Here is a 19,906-nt window from a genome sequence, read left to right on the forward strand (position 1 = left end):
TATTGAGTAAAATATTGAGACAAATTGAGTACTAAATCACTGTAGAAAAGAGTGGTATTGTGACAGTGCTTGAAAGCCTGTAGACTCTCCATTGTCATGAAGTCGCCTCAGCAGCAGCAGCAGTAGCTCTGGGCTGCATTTATCATCACTGGGGACTCAGGAGGAAAGAGACCGTGCCATCAGTTTGTCATACTTAACTTGTCTGTCTCCATTTGAGAAGACAGTGTAGACAGAACTAGCAGGCTCTGTATCACAGAGTTATTAGTATTACTGTCAGACAGAACAATATCTTGATGTTGTTGCTGTTGAGCTGCAGAATATTTGCTTCTAATGCTCTTAATTGGGTTTTGGGATACAGTCTAGTCTTTACACATTTAAAAAACAAACAAACCCATGAATCCTAATGTCTAAAGCACAGGGTGATGCTCACACTTTCAGGTTCCATGACTAAAATTCTTGTCATGATAGATCCAGATGGCTTTTGGAATACGGAGGCAGCCGATTAACACGAGCGTGAATTAGCAGCAATAACACAACAGCATTCAGCACATCTGAACAACTTAGCATCCCTCCCCGTCCCCCTCTCACTCCAAGCCTCCCTCAGAACACAGCCACTACCCATCACTGCCTCTGCAACACGAGCTTCCGTTCTCCCAGCTTCAAGAAGTGCATTTGCACGTGTATATTTGAGTGCCTTGTTCTGACCTGCTTCCAGGTTCAGCCTTTTTTTTTCTCTAGGTGCAAAGCTGAGCACTCTGTCTGCTTCTGTTAAATCAAAGTTTGCGCCATACAGAGCTGGTTATTTCTTTTCAGAACACAGAGCTTGTCCTCTTCATGATCCACAACACTGAGGAGAAATGTAGCATGTGCATTATTGTAATAGGCTTGAACATTATATACATCCCATCATGTATTTGTTGTGTGTTGTGGTTGTTGAAGAGAGGCAACACACTGACCTCGCTGAACAAAGAATTAAAAATATCACTTTTTTTTTTAAAACAGCACTTTCCACTGAATGACCATGTGACATTACAGTAGCTGCACATTTTCTTTCCATCTTCCCAGTTAAAGTATACCTCTGAGTATTGAAATAATTCATTTGAAAATACTATATTTGCTGTTGACAAATAAATTAGTGCATAAATCTACGTCGGTATAGCAGTTTAGAGCATTACACACTCAAGTTTGTAAAAACTAATATCTAAAAGCTTCACTCTGACCAAGTCTTCTCCTCCGTCTTTGACACCATCCGCTAGGTGGCACTGTGTCTGTTTGGTAAAAGTTCTCATGGATACCCCAAAGGTATAGAGCTGTATTAACACCAAATTCTCCCACTTCCCACAGTGTCGAGAAAAGATGATATGGTTTTCTCCTCTGACCAAAAAAACTCCACATTTGGTGAATTAAAAGTGCGTTTTGTTACCAGCACGCTCCCTTTGTTCTAAATACCCGCTTGCCTTTGTTATAGTAACCTCACTGTGGGTTACTTAAGAATCCACAGACAAGAAAAACTTCCTTGTCTATTCACACCGGGATTAAATGCAGGAGGAAGGTCGTGTGGAATATATATATGTGTGTGCTTTTTTAAACATTTATTGTTCTTTTTGTAAGTTGGTAAGAAAAAACAAATGCACTGGATAAATAAAATCCACGAGAAGTACCGTGTCCAAGAGGTGTAAAATATCCCGAACCAAATACATTTATAAGCAAATATGTGAGCTGCACGCGTGAACACACATTCAGAATTACATAACACATAACACGAAATAAATTTGAGAAAAGCCTCAAAAACACAGTGTGAAATATACTCAGATATGCTCTACTTCTTACAAATGTATTATTCGGACATTAGATGAGGGTGATAACCGCTCATATTCTGTTTGTTATGCTGTGACTATTGTCTCGAAACACGAGTATGGGCTGTTCTGGCAGTTTTATGTCTTATCTTTGGATATGGCGCTACTTAACCTTACACAGATAGCCTAGGCTGTTGCAGGCCTCTAATTAACCTTTAAAAACAAATCAGGCTTATCTGTTCTTACAAAAATGTTGCCTTTTAAAGACTATAATACTAAGAGAACAGTATTGATTATCGGAACCGCGGCCCAATACCGTCCATATAATTTAGTTCAGATAGTCTTTTAAGGGGGATTTTTTTTAACATGTGGAATGAGGACAGTGTGATTGGCCGTCGAGGTGTGGATCGACACTTTATAATATTAGTCTGACTGACTTTTTATCCTTGCATCGAATTTCTGTCTGTATTTCCGACTAGGCGTCATAAATCAATCTACGGAGCTCAATACTGGGAAGTTTCATCATCCCTGATAGATTTCAGATTGAGATTTTGAATGTTTACGCAGTTGATTACACGTGAGAGCAAATCCAACCTTCGGATTATTAGCTCCGCACTAAGGATGCATACCAGTTCTTCTCAAATCATCGTCGTCATTACTATTATTTTAATGTAGGGCTAGAAAATCTGTGAACTCCTGCTTACTCGTCTAACCCCTTAGTTGGTGTAACTAGATCCTTTTACAGTCAGGCTTTCTGTCATTGCACTCTAGCGTAAACTGTTAAAAGCACACTGGATACTGCGTGGATCACTCTGTTTAATTCATAAAAAAATGTATTTGACCGTGAGTGGAAAGGTCTAAAGGAGCAAAGAGAACAGCATTGGGTAGAATTTAACTTCACGCAGTCTCATTCAGTTCATTTTCCCATTCCTTATCAGAATATAATTTTATGGTATACGCCAGTGTGGCAGAAAGTCTCTGTTATTTTTTATTAATGTTGTGTTTTCAGCCGCAATATCCCATCTAGTGCAAATCCCCACTTGTGCTTTCTTTTGGGGCAAAACATTACTTTTAAAGTCGAAATTACGCACACGCACGAGTTTACAATCGCTTTTACTCTGCGGACCACCTTAACAGCGTTTGTCCCGCCCTCAAGCTTTCCGTGTTCTCTGTGATTGGCTGAAATCTCGTGGATGGCAGTGGCTGTAGAAATGCAAAACTTGTTGCTGGTTCCTCTGGACTCGTTGATCTCACACAGCGCCAAGCGGTAGAGCGGACAGCGAGTGTATCTGTGAATCGCTCCCAAGTGCACTCAGACCACACCAGACAAAACTCGGTAAACGGAGGGGACGCACGCATCAGGATCGAGACGCACGGAAAGGACTTTGGGACCTGCGCCTCGCTGCAAAGCGCATGACCGACAGTGGGTGAAGGATGCTGTCAAGCCACTCCGTAGTTGTGGAGTGCGGGTAGCGCGCGCCGTGCTGCTCCTCCGGCTTTAGGTCGCATAAACAGACGCCCCGGTTCACCCGCGGCTGGGCTGGAGAGTCGTGTTTGTGGACTGTCCATCACACTGGACTTTTGGCTACATGCCTGCTTGGTCGTTTTTGATGTTTTGAAGGACGTCGGTGGGCAGTATTTATTTAAAGAAAGATTTTCTTCACTCAAAGCCTGGACTTTTTTCTCTCCCCCACCTTTATTTCCAGCATGGGACCTTATTCAGAAAGTCATTCTGGGACATTTGACATCAGATTGGAATAATGAATTAGCTGAGAGAAGCAGTTATTGCCCGTTTGATTGCTTCGAGTCCTCTGCGCTCACCCTTTAGTTTGTAAGCGAGCTGTATTTGTGCCATGTTCGCCCCGAAGAAATGCGCGCAGAAAACTTCGGAATGTCATAGGTCGCTCGTGTAGCAAGTTTACTAGACGGATTTTCTATTCGTTTGTTTAATCAAAAAGACTAGTGTGCTGCACGCATTCACACGGGAACAGGGACACAGTTTACGTGCGTATTTGGACACAGTCTGTCCCTTCTCTGCGTCCTTGGAGAAGTTGGATAAATATTCACAGCAATGAGAACCTATTTGGTGAGTTTTGACATTTAAATGAGATAAATTGTCATAATCAGTAGATTCAAAAAATATCTGAATAGTTCTTCTGTATCTTTTTTTCTTTTACTTTTTTTTTTCCTTTTGGGGACAGACGGAAAAATAGACAGTGTGCCGATGTCTGGCAAACTGGCCGTCATGTGGGATTGATTGCAGGGGAGTATGTTTGGGCTGGAGCAGTTTGGTTCTCAAATTAATAGCAGAAACCCTGGCCAGTCAGAGAGAAACATAAACCAACAGAGACTGAACATGGGCTCCCATTATAAAGGCCCCGGTTTTCATGCTGGAGGCCCGCCGGGAGCCGTGGAACCCGGCATGGGCCCTCTGAGCGAGCCGCAAATGCTCGGGCTCAATATGAACATGAATGGTGAGCAGTACGGTAGCTTTCACCCGCGGGGACACTCAGACATGCATGCAGGCAGTGGACTTCAGCAGCAGCAGGGGCAAGGACCAATGCATGGATTTTTTAACAACCAGCAACCTCATCAAGGACATCCTCACGGCCATCAACCCCACCCCCACCAACATCACCCCCATTTCGGTGGGAATTTTGGAGGGCCAGAGCCAGGGTCATCATGCCTGCATGGCGGCAGGCTGATGGGCTACAACAACAATAACGGCATGGGACCACAGCAGGGCTTTGGAGAAGGATTTGATCCTCTTGCTGAGGGACAGACGGGTGATGGCTTTCCCCAGCAGCAGCAACAGCAACCGCAGCAGCGGCCTGGTAACATGCCTGACTTTCAGCATCATGGCCCTCCAAGTGGGAACCACGCTGTCCCTGCTCCCTGTCTCCCCCTGGACCAGTCACCTAATAGAGCAGCATCCTTTCATGGTCTTCCTTCTTCCTCATCCTCTTCATCTGAGTCTCATGGTTTGGAACCTCGGCGGCTGCCAAACCAAGGAGCCGTAGAGGGATTAGAATATAACTTTCCAAGTGAACCTCCATCTGGACATTTTGATGTACCTGTATTCTCTCCTTCAGAATCAGAATCTCAGTTACCACATTTTGGGCCAGGAAGACCAGTTCCCGGTGGGAATTTCCCAGGGAACGCTGGCATGCCACGGACACCAGGTATGCCGGGCATCTCTAAGGGACACCAGCCACCACCCCAGCCCCAGCAGCCTCAGCACGGAGTGTTTTTTGAACGTTTTGGAAATGGCCGGAAAGTGCCCGTGGGAATGGAGCCTGGGGTCAATCCAAGACATCCTCTCATCCAGCAACAACAACAGGCTGGCTTGATAGCCAGACAGAACTCATGCCCCCCTGGCCTCCCTCGACCCCCTCAGGCTGAGCCCGGCACTACTAACCCTAACATTCTGGATGGAGGGGTCATGATGCCTGGCCAACACAACCAGTTTGAATATCCCATTCACAGACTGGAAAACAGGGGCCTGCACCCCTATGGGGACCCCATGTTTAATATGCAACAGCCAGCTCCTCCTCCCTCCCAACAGCCTGCAAATCAGAGGCTCCAACACTTTGACTCTCCTTATATGAACATGGCGAAAAGGCCTAGATTTGACTTTCCTAATGCACATGGCGGCGAGGGCTGGTGTGGCGGTATGGACAACCACCTCTCTCCATCTGCCTACCCTGGCCTTCCTGGAGAGTTCACCCCACCCGTGAATGAAGGTTTTGGACCAGGTCCGCTGCAGCATCCAGGGCCCGAGCAGCAGTCTCTGCAGCAGCGCCAGAATGCAGCTATGATGATAAAGCAGATGGCCTCTCGCAACCAACAGCAAAGAATGAGGCAGCCGAGTCTACAGCAGTTGGGTCACCATGGCGATGTACCTCCAGGCCCAATGGTTCACGGAGGCCCAGTCGGGAGCATGCCTCATCCTGGCTTTGACAGGGAGAATAGTGGCAGGATGCCCAACATTGATGGGCAAAATCCTCATGTAACTCAGGAGAACTCCTGGTTTCAGGGGTCCCACCCACCAGGAGAAATGATGTCACGGCGTATGGGTGGAGCGGGTAATGAGTCAGGGCCTCATGACATGGGGCTCCAACAGAACGGCGCTGGGATAATGTTTAGGCCGGGCATCGGCATGCAGGAGCCCATGAGAATACCAGGAGATGGACATGTGCAGAACCTTCATTCCCCAGGCATGCACTCACAGTTCAGTGGCAACATGGGCAACCTCACACAAATGCAGTCTCCGGGAGCAGGAGCAGGACATCCAAATGCACCAGCAGAGAGACGGCCAGCTGACTTCCCTGCACCTTCAATGGGTGCACAGCCAGCTTTTCCCTATGGGGGGGCTAACCGTCAGGGGCCGGCTCACAGTGCTCCCCAGGGGGTGAGCACCTCACCTGGCAACTACCCTCCTCAGTCTGAGTTCCCCTCGGGCCAGCGGTCGTCTGTTAGTAAGCTTGGAAATCTGTCCCTCGGGAACTTCAGCAAAACCAGCTCTAAAGACAGTGTTTTCGGCCAGAGCTGCCTAGCGGCCCTTTCCACAGCCTGCCAGAACATGATCGCTAGCCTAGGGGCCCCCAATCTTAACGTAACATTCAACAAGAAGAACCAAAACGAGGGCAAGCGAAAACTGAGTCAGACTGAGCAGGACATTAATAGCAGCACATCTAATGGGACTGGCAGTGCTGGTCCTGAATATTTTCAGAGCAGCACTTCCCAGAACAGCCAGATGCCTGGCACTGGGAATAGCAACTCTAAGCCTGCAAGTCAAAGCCAGACGGTGCAGGGGGAAGCCAGTGCCCTCTCCCCAAATTACAACATGGACGCTACCCCGTGCAGTGAGGGGAAGGCAACAACAGGGAGTGGGAGAGGGAGAGGGAGGAGAAAAAGAGACAGTGGACATGTGAGCCCTGGAATTTTTTTTTCCTCTGATAATAGTAACCCTGTTGTAAGTCCAGGCCAGCAGACCCCCTCGGCTGGCGTTGGGGAGAGGGGTGGGGGCACGCCCCATGAGAAACAACTCCAATCGCCCTCTTGGGGGAAAGGAGGTGACCTAATGTTGGGGGACCAGGCTGACCTTATGTCTTCTTTAGACAGTGGCATTCAAAGTGTTGCCAAGTCTGACAGCAGCTCACCAAGAGTGGACTTTTCTGAAGATGTCAGCACCCACTATGGCAATGAGGATGAGGTGTCCTCCAGCTCAGATGCAGGAGGGGCCTCAGCCAGCAAACCTAATCGCAGCCCTATAATCAACGGCTCACCCAAAATGCAGAGGAGTGACCACGGGTTGATAAATGGACAAAAGCCCCTTGGCATGGGCATTAACAATCATACTACCTCGACGCCAGACGCCTATGGACTGAATGCTGGTGTGGGCACAGGGGCCAGTGGGGTCAGCCACCCGGGCACTCCTGGGGTGGAACAGGTACGCACCCCATCCAGCACCTCTGGCCAGGAAGAAATCCATCCTCTGGAGATTCTGCAGGCCCAAATCCAGCTACAGCGGCAGCAATTCAGTATCTCTGAAGACCAGCCCTTGGCCATGAAGACAGGCAAAAAGAATGGCGACTGTCCCTCACAGAACGGAGACAATGAGCTGGCGAGCTGCAGCCCGGATGCTGGGAAGGGCTCAATGGGCACTATTGACCTTGACACCCTCATGGCAGAGCAGCACGCCACCTGGTACGTGCCCAGTGACAAGGTTATGATGGACGGGTCAGAGGATGACAAGGCCACGGGACCCTGGGAAAAAAATAAGAGCCAGAACAGCAGTAAAGAAGGTAAATGAAACAGTCTCTTTCTTTAAGTTTTAATTAATCTCTCTCACCCTCGTCACAGTCTCTCTCATACGCCACTCACATTACATCAGCAGCTCATGCTCATGCAAATGAACAGATTTTCTTTCTTAAATGTCATTTATTTATTTTCAAAATCTGAAATGCAGTGATAACAGCACCAGTATAAATATGTAAAATAATCAGGTGACACTTACAAGAGAAAACATTTTGTCCACATTGCGCAGGCAGAAAGCAGCGTCTCCGTTTACTGGGGCCTTTGGGTTTTAGAGGTCTAACGTTTATAGGAGGATACTACATTTAATAGTAGAGCCATTCATAGTCTTGAAAAGAGAGAAAGACAAAGAAAAAATATTTTCTTTTTTGAATTGGGTCTGTAGTACGAAATGTAAAAAACAAAAACAACACACACACACACACACGCGAGTATATATCTATATATAAACCGAAATAACAATAAGCAAAATAAACTTGCATTCATGCAAAGTATTTTATAGGGTTCTTCAGTCCAGAGGCACTTCAAAAGAACAGCTCAAGAAAAGTAAACATTTCCTGTGGCTCTTTATCTCGGTTTTCAGGGTGAACAACTACATTGTAAGATTAATAGCTTTCTGAGGATATGCGTTTTCGCAGCGGGGTTTCCCCCCTCGCCTTGTTACGTGTTTGTTTTTGTTATTACCATGAGATAATACTGAGCTGCTGAAAGAGGATTTTTTTAAACATTTGTTGGACATGAGATTAGACAGCATGGTGATATTAATGCCATTCATTTTCAGTTTTGTTTTACGTGGGAAATGGAAATGGCGAAAAAGATGAAAGAGTTAAATGCTTTTTTTAATTGTTAAATGTTTGTTTCGTCTTGCTCCCTGTCCCTTTTGAATAATGTAAAATAATTGTCTCACACAGTCAAAGTATAAATATTTTTACTATTTACAGCACATTATTTTGGTTGTTTTGTTTTTGAATGAAATTGGAAAAAGAAACTGACTCTAAGGCACAGAATTAGTTTTTTAAACTGCAGTCTGCAGACGTGGTTTATGGATACAATGCGATTTATCTTCTTTATTATTATTATTATTATTATTAATATTAATATTTTATTATTATTATTTTTTTGTATTTTTAGTGGCTCTAAATAAATAAAATGCAGACAAACCAATATACTATTTAGCTGTTAGAGCCATGATAATGATAATAATAATAATGAAATTAATAATATTAATAAATTACATTTATTTTAAAAACCTAAATTTATGATGCTTCAATATGATTTGTCATTACGTGCTTTAGTCATAATGACATCGTTTTTGGAGCGTAACTGCATCATTAAGACAAGCTTTGTGTATTATAATATGCTACTTTAATTATTGGTGTTATATTTATTGCTTCTTTTTACTTGTCTCTTCATTCTCATTTTATTTCCCTTTTCCTTTTCGCGTGGGTTCTTTAGTCGCTCATTTCAAACCACAGCGTTGTACGGAGGCGTCTGTCGGTGTTAGCAGACGGACAAGCTTTTAAATGGTTGAACAGTGGCGGGTTTGCGCTGAAAGGCCCCTGCGTCTTTTGAGATATAATAATAATATGGATAGGTTATATAATTGCGCGAGTGGCTTCGCGCGTCTCGAACGCCTCTTTGTTCTGATCGGCGCGAGCGCAGAGAGAGGGGCGGGGACGCGCATCGCGCGGACTCTGGAGTCCAGGCACACTTGTTTATGAGACTGAGCACAGGACGTCTCGCTGTAGCAGTGGTGGCATTACATCTAAAAAGCACTCTGACTCACCATTTAGGTTTTTTTGTGTTCACCCGGTCATAAAGTAACTGTAACAAGCGGTGTGCTGCATATTAATGTGATCCACAATCAGCCAAACTGGTGCATTTCTGCTCACCTATCCCTGTGCTTCCTCATAATTAAAGAGGCTTCTGTTGTCAGAGATGTATAAATGGTAACTCATTTTGATTATAATTACTGAGCAAATCTAACAATGATGAGCAGTCAGCCACACTCATCCTGCTGCATTTACTATTTTAATTCCTCTGGGGCTGATGGCACATTTAAAAAAAATTTCAATAGGCAAAAATCAGTAATTTAAGGCAGAATAGTCCTCCTCTCCTTCCTCTCTCCTCTCCTCTCCTCCCTCTCCTCCTCTTCTCTCCTTTCCTCTTTCAGCCCTCCCTGCATGGACACAAGGCATGCAGCTCTGGAGCGATCGATAGCTAGTTAGCACAAATCACGGCTCCTGACAGTTTCTCATTTGAGTGCTTCAGACAGCAAAGATGAAAAAAGGGTGGAGGTGTATTTGAGAGGGGGGAGGGGGATTTTAAGATTGAATCTGATGCTTAGGCTACACAGAAGGGAGCAAAATAACATAATAATTTAAGATAAATCATAGCCCACAGTGTAGTTCCATAACATCCCACAGGCTTTTCACACTGCAAAAAATATCCATCTCCACCACTGAGTCGAGTTATAAGTCCTCAGCCTTGTAAACAAAAATCTGCCACTGGCAAGATAATGCCAGTGACACTAATGTAAAATAAATCAAGGCGATTTAGTCCATTAGGCTTAACGAAATTTAACTGGGTCATAGAAAAATGACCATTTTAATTACAAAGAACTTAATTTGTGTAATTCCAGTAAAAATGATTCTTCCTGACGTATCTGGACATTTTAACGAATGTTCAAAGATGACATGACTTGTTAAGATATTTCTATGCTGTGGAACTATAACTGTCATGTGAGTCGTACATGCTGGCTAAAAAGAAGTGCAGCCATGTTACATTTTTTTTCCTTGCAGGTCAAATAGTTCTCTGACCCCTTCCAAAAAACCACACTTCTTTCCTCACCACAGCATGTACACACAGCACATGTCTTAGTATTTGTTTAGAATTATGCATAGATTCTTTTTATTCTTGTGTCAGATCAATAACTTCAGTAATGATGAACAGTAATAGATAAAAGCCTTGTTTTAAAGGTGAAAAAAATGCTTTGAAATTTAGTTCAGTTGTCTGGCGCTCATCTTTTCAGAGAATGTATCTCTATATGAAAAATGGCTTATTTCTAGAGAAACTTGAGGCTTTGTGCTCAAAGTGTTTTTACTCAGTTGTGTCAAGAAATTTACCTTGAGAAGTGGACCAGGGCAATCAGCAGGCTGTGTGTACTTTGGATATCTGTATCTGATGAGGTGAGAATGACCAGCGTTGGGGGTCAAGGATCACTTTAGTTCCTTTGAAGTTGAAGCTTTTCAATCTTGATCACCATTTCACTCAAATGTAAAGTAGGGAAGTGTAGAATAATTGCTGTTGTCGTGTGTATTTGTCTTTCAGGAGGATTTCAGGAGCTATATATCTTGCTATGCTTTAAATAAGCCCCAGTGCTGATATTTACAAGCAGTGTGTAACTTACTGGATGCTTGAGTATGCAGATAAAAGCTAAACTGTGCTTATAGGAACTTTATTCTGAGTGCTGATATCTGTGCATCCCGGCTCGCATCTCTGTGGTCTCTTTGTGCCTGTTAAAGTGATGCGTGTGGCAGTAATGTCCCCCACTGGACCCCATACTTGGCCTCCTATCTAAGTGACGTTGTGCAGCGCAAGTCTTTCGCCCAGGCACAGCAATACCAGTTGCAGAGTCTGGTGTGCTGCTCGGCTTACCCGAACTCTCAAGGAGGTTTAGCAAGGAGGAAGAAGTTTTTAGGTGTACACGATCAACTTTCCCATGTCAGTTAATGTTATTTCTCCTTTTTCTAAAAGCATTTTTTTTACGCTCTTCCTCTTCCCTTCTCTTCTGTATATCTTTGCCAGAAGCTGACCGCTCATTTGGAAAGTCGTGCATAGTCAAGATAACAGGCGAGCAGCAGGCGTAGGAAGTGATTCAGTTATTTTTATTTTTACTTTTCACTGTTTTTTTTTTTTTTTTTTTTGCCCCGTACACAGTTTTTTTTTTTCACACTTCACAGTTGACCTCCTAGAATAGTTTTCACTCTTCACGCTCAGTAATCAGTCCTTAAACAGCTTTAATAATGATCAAATCTGTCACTCTGACTTTGACAGCTTTGAAAAGAAGAAGCTTTCGTCTTTATCACACCTACGAGAAAGTACTTAAAGCACAAAAAAGGAGGCTGTATTGATAGCATGGAGAACAATCCTGCGAGACTACCTGGCTTTGACATTTCGGTACGACAACAGCTCCTCAAATCACGCCAGTAATTTGTGCTTCCTTTTTCTAAAATAGAAGAAAGTGATTGGCACGTGCTTGAAATGTGGAGGGGGGAGGGGAAAAAACAGCTTGGGGCAGTCTGTGTTCTTTACCTGTCATTACAAGGTGTTTTATATCGACTTTTTTTTTTCTCCCAACAACACACATCCACCGCACACTTCTGCACTTCATCATTATGATAATCATAGCAATTAGCATTGTTAATATTGTTTTCCGAAAGTCATAATTCATCTTCCAGTGACTACTTCAAGCTGACTTGGTTATTGACAGGTTCATCCAAGCTGCAAAGGACGGTTAGTTTTTAGCAGCACAGATGTATTAATGCAAGAAAAGGGCAACACTTGAAAAAGTGTCTGTAGTGTGGACATAAAAAAACAAACAAACAATATGCATTAAAATATTTTAATGTCAAATTTTCTTTTACTCCTTTAGCGTGTGTGTGTGTGTGTGTGTGCACTGGCACTGCAACTTGCATATGCATTTGCCTGCTGTGGACATAAAGTTTGATTTATTTCGACTCAGTGTCATGCCCACGGCTTCAGCCTCAGATCTCAGGTGTCTCTCCCGTTGGAGCGCGTGCACAGTGATTCCTAACAAAACATTTAAGAGTATTTACTCTGAGTGTAAAGTATACAGTATCGAAATGCATCCGTCTTTATATTTAAAGCATCTAGATTTAAGACAGTTTCTGTTTGCGTGTGACATGTTCCTTGGGATCTTTGCAAGACAGTCAAAGGAAGCCTATTAAAGACACGTGCTGGTGACTGATGAAGAGAGAGTGAGAGAAAAAGACGAAGACTTTTTTTTGCGTTGCTGGAGTTTCAACTCTTCAAAATAGAACCTGCATCCGGTGTTTTGTTTTCCCTGGGGAAAGGTGTTAGAATAAAATGAAACTTGTCTCAGCATGTGGTAAATATTCTCCTTGGAAGCAGCAAGGAATGGAAAGCTGATTATACCTAGGCGATGCACAGAGGGAGGAGTTCCAAGCATTTGAATGTGGGTGCAAGTGGCAAGCCTCCAAAAATGTCCACGTGTCTTGTTTAGCGACACAGGGGTCCAAAGAAGACAGACGCATTTCAAAAAAACCAAACCCCAAAAATCAGTTTGATACAAAGGTCCCGAAAGATGTCCTGGGTTCATGTATTCACTGTTAGTCAAGTGCAGCTTTTTAAAAAGTGTGTGTGTGTGTGTTTTTACTTTCTTTTTTCCAGAGGTGTAGATGTTGTCATGCTGCCAGGAGCGGTTATGTTATGTGCCATACAGGTAGTCGTCAGGCAGTGTTTAATTTGTATTGTGGAACTGACAAATGAGTTATGACACTGGAGCTGTTTCTCTTGGGAGACAGAAGTAGAAACCGATGGCGGGCAAGAGAAACTAAGAGAGATAGAGAGAAGTTTTGTGTGTGTGTGTGTGTGTTTTATTTTTTTCCCCTTAAAAGAACATCTGTGGTTTCGCTCACGAGGTGAGTGAGGAGGTAATAGCTACCATTTGCATTTATGGAAGAGAAAATAATTCAATTTTTCCATCACTTTCATGCACCACAACCATTGTTCATTCTAGTCTGTGTGTAGGAGTTTTTGTTTTTTTTTCCCAGTGTAGCTGTGTATCTATAGCTCTTCAAATATGTCTGTCCATAAAACTGTCCCTACTTAACACCAATTAGAAAAATACTAAATAAACAGTATAATATTCTACATTTTACTCCTTACACTGTACATGTTGATTTGGGTTTTCTTTGTTTTGTTTTTGTGTGTGTGGCAGGTTGTGGTGAAAAATGAAATTAGGCACATTATTGTTTTAGCTCGAAACAAAAACCAAAGGCATGAGAAACATCTTCGAGTAGCCTTTGTTTTCATGTGTGCGCGAACCCTTCCGAAAAGACCGAAGCACGCAGTACTGTGCTGTGAAACAAAATAGAGACAGTGAAGTAGATCAATATGTCACTGACTTGGATGACATGTTGGACAGGTCCCGGACATGGTTGTGAGTTATGAAAGAGGCATTAAATCACTTCCCGTGTTCTGATTTGTGTCTGGTTTACTAAGCGCTTCTTGTGGCCAGAGGCAGAGGTGTGCGTGTGTGCGTGCGTTTGTGTGGGTATGAGTTTGAGGAGATGGCAATGGGTGTGTTGTTGGTGAGAAGGTAACAAATGCTGGGGGCAGAGCCTGCCTGGGCAAGTTTTTCTCTCTCTCCTTTTTCCCCCCCACTTTATGTTTCAGGCCAGAGAACAGAGAGGAAATTCAAACCAAAATAACCTCTGTGCCCTTGCCTGAGAAATGTGCCCCTGCTCCCCGCAGATATCCTCTCTGCTCTGAGGGAAAGGTCACACTTCGGCAGTTGGGTGGAGATGAGGGGGAGTTTGCAGGCGCCCCCCCCCGGTGCATGGATACCTGGGACAGTACCTTTGTTAGCCCCACTGATCTTTATTAAGGCTTGACTCAACATATTTCTTTGTTTTTAGGGATATTATTTGGCTTAGACGCTTCAGATCATTTTTGGCATGTTCTGAGGTTTCACTGAAACCATATAATGAAGATTGCAAAGTGTTCTGCTCATCTTTGGTTATGTCTGACTCCTGAAGAGATGCAAAACTTTTACTCTTGCACGTCTTTTCCTGTGGCTTTTTCTCTGTGGATTGTAACGGGTGTTTTGTGCTGACAAAGACAGACTCCTCACACAACACCATAGTGTTAGTTGTTATGCTAAAGGAATCTGACCTGATGTCAAACACTGTCATAGGAGCGGAGGCCTTTGGGTGTTTTTTTTTTTTGTTTTGTTTTTTTTTCTTTTTTTCGCAGTGAGTGGAGCATTCTGATTGGTCTGGTTTGTGTTCAGAGAGGATGGGGTCACGGCCTCAGGAGCGTGAGGTTAAAGGTGAAGTGTCGTCATGGAAGTCTAGAGCTCGGGATTTAAAAAAACAAAACAAAAAAGGGGGGGGAGGGGGTTGCACATGCGTGTGCCGCATGAGATCCCGAGTCCTGGGAAATGTGTGTGATGGAGGCTTTTTGTAGATTCAAATATGTGGCATGCATTGATTTTTATTTATTTTTCTTTCCTTCTATCAGTTAATTTAAAAAAAACATGCAATACGTGCGTCAGTCGTCATTATTTTTAAGAGTAAGTGAAAAAAATGAATTGCCGCTGTAATACTTATTATTTAATGGGTGGAGGATACAGACTCGGAGCAGCCATTGTTTATCTTCCTGCGTTGCTTCGGGTGTGTTGAGTGTGTGCGGCATGACATGTAAACCCGTGTCAGGCCGTCAGCTCCCAGACACATTGGTGTCATCCAGACAACCAGAGCTGTGCGCTGTGCTCCCTGCCTTCATGGCATTCGAGCTCTACTCATCTCTGTAAATTGTTTCTGGCTGTGTCTGTGAGACAGCTCCACAACCCTGCTGCTGCTGTGCCTGCATGTCTGTGTGCGTGTGTGGGAGCATCATCACCAGGTACCAAATAAAAATGTACTGCACTTGGGGTAAGAGATATGGTGATATAAGAGCATCACGTTAAATTCAGTGCCTACTTAACACATCACTTTGGTAATCTTTTGTGGCTGTAATGTGGTTAAGGATATTTAGGTGTATTTGTGGCTCGGCGCAGCTGCTTGTGCCGTTTCCGTTTTATTAGGTATTTTCCCCGCGTGCTTGTTGAAGCTAAGCACTTGTTCTCTTCAGATGAATTGGCTATTATTGAGATATTACCGTGGATATGAATTCTACCTTCGTCAGTGAACAACCCTAACAAGATAGATCTTATTGAGGGGGGGGGGGTAGAAGAAAAAAAAAGATTCTCCTGCTTGTAAAATGTCATGGTGATTTGGGATTTGGTCTGGTGTGATTTAGAATTTCACACCGTCGTTTCCACCTTTTGAACAAATCCGTCGGCATGGATAATGCTTGCGATTTAAATGTAGTGTCAGGATTTTTTTTTTTACCCCCCTCAACCCATAAAATCACAGTCTCTCTCATAATACTCATACTGACTAATATATTTGATCATGTGGTGGTCAAGTGTTTGTGTGTTGGATTTTGCATATGTTTTTAATGCTAAATGGCAATCACCCCATTTTTTTCCTCCTGTGTTTAGTAGTATTTTTAAAGCATTTCTTATGCTTGTATATGTGTAAAATAAACTGTGAGAATATGGAAAGGATGCATTTATGTTTGTGGGAAATATTCATTTTGTTGTATTAGACTATGCATACATTTTTTTGTTAGTGTATTTTCCACCTTTTTCCTTGTGTCGAAGCTGAGTAATGTGTGTAGCCGGGTTCGTGTGTGTGTCTTTCTGCGTGCACGTCCGTATGTAGTCAGGCGTATGTGTGTGCACGTGGAGCAGCAGCTGAGGGCTTGTGTGAGTATGGCAGTGGCAGCAGCGGTTGGTGTGTGTGTGTGTGGGTTTTTTTTTTTTTTTTTTGTTTTTTTTTTTTGGGTGCGTGTGTTGTCAGTTTGCTGTGTGTCAGCAGTGAGCCACGGGAACGCTTGGCTGCCTATTCAGGCCGGTGCGGACCCTGCTGTGCCCAGCTAGCATGAGCTGCTGGCGGGTGCTGGAGGGCACAGTGCTGGGAAGAGGGAGTGTGAGTGGTTACGGTGGAGAGGGGGGGGCGATACTGGCAGGGGGTTGGGGATCAGCCGTGCTGAGGTGTATGACTGGACCCTCTGGCAAATGTGAGATCTTGTCACAACCGCCACCAACACCGCTCTAGATCCTCATTTCTCCCTTACCCCCTGCACCCTCAGCCTCCACTTACACCACGTCTGTAGTCCTTGGGAGGGAGATGGAGACAGAGAGAAGAGCTCACAGAGACCGGCAGTCAGAGATGCAGATGAAATGGAGAACAACGGGGAGGCTTGGCTGCCTGACCTTTCACCAAATCCCCCCCACTTTTCCATTCCAGTGGTCGCAGCCCAGACGGGCTGGGGGGCAAGCCCGCCTGAGCGCCTGCATGTCTTCCTGCCTTTCTTGGTTGTCCTAGCTGCATGGTCTTATCTAGTCTAGCTCGGCCTTCTCTCTGCCTGCATAAAATCGCTGCTGCCTAAGCCTTTTATGAGGGCAGAGAGGAAGGGAGATGGAAATGGTAAGCAAAGCGAAAATAAAACATGGTTAAGAAGCAAAGGAGGATGAGCAAAAAGAGAACACAGGGTAAGGGATGAGAAAGGGGCTGGCGCGATGCTTCTCTTTTCTCCTAGGTGAGCGCTAGCCTGACTGGTGCGTTGTGATCTGAAGCCTCTGTGCCCAGACTGTCGTCTATCACAGCCTCTCCTTTCTCTGACGCATGTAACTCAGCTTGTCAGCGCTGTTTTCCACCTGTCTCTACACTCAGACATCTAGTTGTCCCTGCACCTCAAAGGTCTTCGTCTTCGTGCAGCACACCGATCCGTTTCAACCATCCGCACAGAGTATGTTTTGTGTGGGGAGGAGATGGGAGATTAATCGGACTGATTTAAGTGAAGGATCCTTAACATCTTTATACGCATTTTCTCTTTGCTCTGGGCTCGCTTGGAGGCAGAGCCCAAAACACAGGATGCAACACTTGTGTCATAACACCTAGCCCTAGCACTAACTCTTTGCTAGTGTTTCTCTTATTTTAGTTTTTTATGTGCCTGCTTCCCAACTTTTCCTTATTTCTGGCCTCTTTTCTCTCTGATTGCTACAGTCTGCATCTTGGCAGATATGTTTGATGAATTGTGATGTGCCACATTTAAAAAAATAAATAAAAAAATCTTCTCCTGGCTAATTTTTCCACTGAACAGAACACAAGGCTTTTTGCAACCATTTATTATGACGCTTCACACATTGGTGACACAGGGTCGATGCTGGGGCATGATCATTATACCAGTAAATTGGGTCAAGCGGGGCTAAAGGACAGGTGTCTCGGTACTCTCTGGCCCACTGACCAGAGGTCATTAGGAGGGTTCCACATTTGCATGCCTGGTCGCAGCCAAAATATATGCGCTTACATTTAACGTACGCCCGTGTTTTCACGTGTTTATATCAGGCGACAGGAGGCGGATGCGAGGAGAGGGGAGCTTTTGCTTGTATCCTCCTATTCGGGTCTTATTGATGGGTGGTGGAATAATGTTGAATTAATTTCACAGTGCAGATTTAGAGTGGGATGTGAAGATGACACTTGTTTAATTAAAAGTGTGTACTTTAAATGGTTCGTCTGAATCAGAGAATGCCAACTGCTTGAAGTTGTTTTTTCCATTTTTCTGCTGTCTTAATTAACCGCTTCCTCTCTGTTGTTGTCTGTCTGCAGAATCTGAGCTCACCCAGAGTAAGCCTGGAGCTGGAGCCCCTGGGGCTGTAGGAGGTGGGAGCAGTGGAGGAACCCACCTGCAGTGCCTGTCTGTCCACTGCACAGACGAGCTCGGGGACAGTAAAGGCCGAGGGGGGCCCGTCTCGTCGTGGCGCTCTCTCCACTCTGATATCTCAAACCGATTTGGGACGTTTGTGGCGGCACTAACTTGAGGGGGGGAAAAGAAGAGAAGAAGACGATGACCCAGCAGGACGAATTAAAGAAGATCAGAAAATATCAAGAAAGAGAGATTCAGAGACATTTAACCACGATAAGGATGCGACTATGTTAATTTGTGGATGGAACGACTGTGTGCCGCTCTTGCCTGTTCAGGGAGAGAAAGACATTTACACTCACAAATGGAACACAAATACAGCTACACACACGCACACGTGCACGCACACAAACACACGCACACAAACACACGCACACACACATGCTCACAGACACTCGAACACCATGTTTTGTTTTCTGATACATGCAGTCACACTTAAGAAAACTGCTGGACAATAACAGCACGGGGCTCTACTCGACGATGCCCACATCTGGAAAACCTCAAATCATTTATTTTTCTTTTCTTTTCTCGGTTGAAGAAAAATAAGAAATGTTAAAGGAGGAGAACGCAAAAACGAGAAGCATAAGGAGAGAGGTGAAGTTGTCATTGGCTTTGATTGTATACCAGTGTTTAGTCTTATGACTTATATTACTACCTGTTCTTAAACTTAGCTAAGATTGCCTTTGTAATGTGTATGGCAACTTCGGCATATGTCAGTCAAAACTCCCCCCCCCCAAATAATAAAATAAAATCCTGGCCTTTCACTCCTGTATTACAATTAAATATGGCCCAGTGGTTCAGAAACACCCCAAATACTAAAAAGGAGAACGAGAGGAAGGCGGGGTTACGCTTGAATGTAACTCAGCAATTTTCCTTGTGAACACAAAGTTGTTCCTCTTTGTCAACGCGAAATTTAACCTTTATCGTTTGCTGCTCTAAATCATAAGGTTTGTTGTAGCTCTCTATTATTTGCATTTCTGAGAATGTCTTTCCCGCATTCTATTCTATTCTATACTTTTTTCTGCTTTTCTCTTCTGTAGATCTTGTGAGCTCAACCACTTGTATACAACTCAGCCAATGAAAACTAAAAAAAGGGGAAAAAAATGGAGGTCAAGGGATTGATAAATAAGGGAATTGAAAAAAAGATTATTGGTATTGCACATGTATAATAAGAGAAAATTTGCTGTGTGTTAGGCAATCTTGTAATCTTTAAATAAAGCTTCTGTTGAATTTGAATTTCTCAAACAATAGATGGAGGACTGTGACGGCAATTTAAAAACTGATTTTTTTGTTTCCTTTTTTTAATAATATGTAAAGTGCAGTCGTCTGTTTTCCTGCATATTGTATATATCTGTATATGTTTTATTGAGTAACTGAATAACAATAAATATGACGTTAAAGGTGGCCTTGGTGTTTTCATTTTGTTTGTTTTTTCTAAGAGTAACCCCCCCCCCCCCCCCCCACACACACACACACACACTAAATACAAGAACAAGCTAAACACAGATTGTCTATTTAATGAATAATAAATACTGTGAAATACCGTGTGCGTATTCTGAAGATCAGGGAAATCTAGAGTATATTCCAAGCGACAGATGTGACAGGAAAGTTGTGGACTGATACATAACACCTGACAAGCGTGCTGGAACCGGTGTCATATTAATGCCTGAAGCAGGCGCATGAGAAATGCTGGAAAATGTGGCTTCCTGGTGGAT

The 19,906-nt window shown here is 43.9% G+C and overlaps 1 protein-coding gene across 2 annotated transcripts; it reads left to right on the forward strand.

Moving 5' to 3' along the window:
- The first annotated feature begins 3,817 nt into the window (after positions 1-3,817).
- On the forward strand, positions 3,818-19,595 carry mn1b (MN1 proto-oncogene, transcriptional regulator b). 2 transcript variants are annotated; one of them, XM_085474984.1, is made up of 3 exons: positions 3,818-3,882; positions 3,998-7,603; positions 18,098-19,595. In XM_085474984.1, the coding sequence occupies exons 2-3, from the start codon at positions 4,066-4,068 to the stop codon at positions 18,307-18,309; spliced, it is 3,750 nt and encodes a 1,249-aa protein (XP_085331110.1). In that variant the 5' UTR covers positions 3,818-3,882; positions 3,998-4,065; the 3' UTR covers positions 18,310-19,595. The 2 variants fall into 2 exon arrangements, with proteins under 2 accessions (XP_085331110.1, XP_085331111.1); XM_085474985.1 differs by lacking the exon at positions 3,818-3,882 and having other exon boundaries at positions 3,889-7,603.
- Positions 19,596-19,906: the final 311 nt, after the last annotated feature.

This window comes from Copadichromis virginalis, linkage group LG12 (assembly GCF_057382275.1).
Source record: "Copadichromis virginalis isolate Kocher_CV1m ecotype Utaka linkage group LG12, C_Virginalis_male_GT1.1, whole genome shotgun sequence".
Classification (NCBI taxonomy): Eukaryota; Metazoa; Chordata; class Actinopteri; order Cichliformes; family Cichlidae; genus Copadichromis; species Copadichromis virginalis.

Bases quoted from the DNA above. Each gene is read 5' to 3' on its own strand.
- mn1b (XM_085474984.1), top strand. From the start codon at position 4,066: ATGTTTGGGCTGGAGCAGTTTGGTTCTCAAATTAATAGCAGAAACCCT. The intron at 7,604-18,097 runs GTAAATGAAACA...GTCTGTCTGCAG, and splicing joins CCAGAACAGCAGTAAAGAAG to AATCTGAGCTCACCCAGAGT.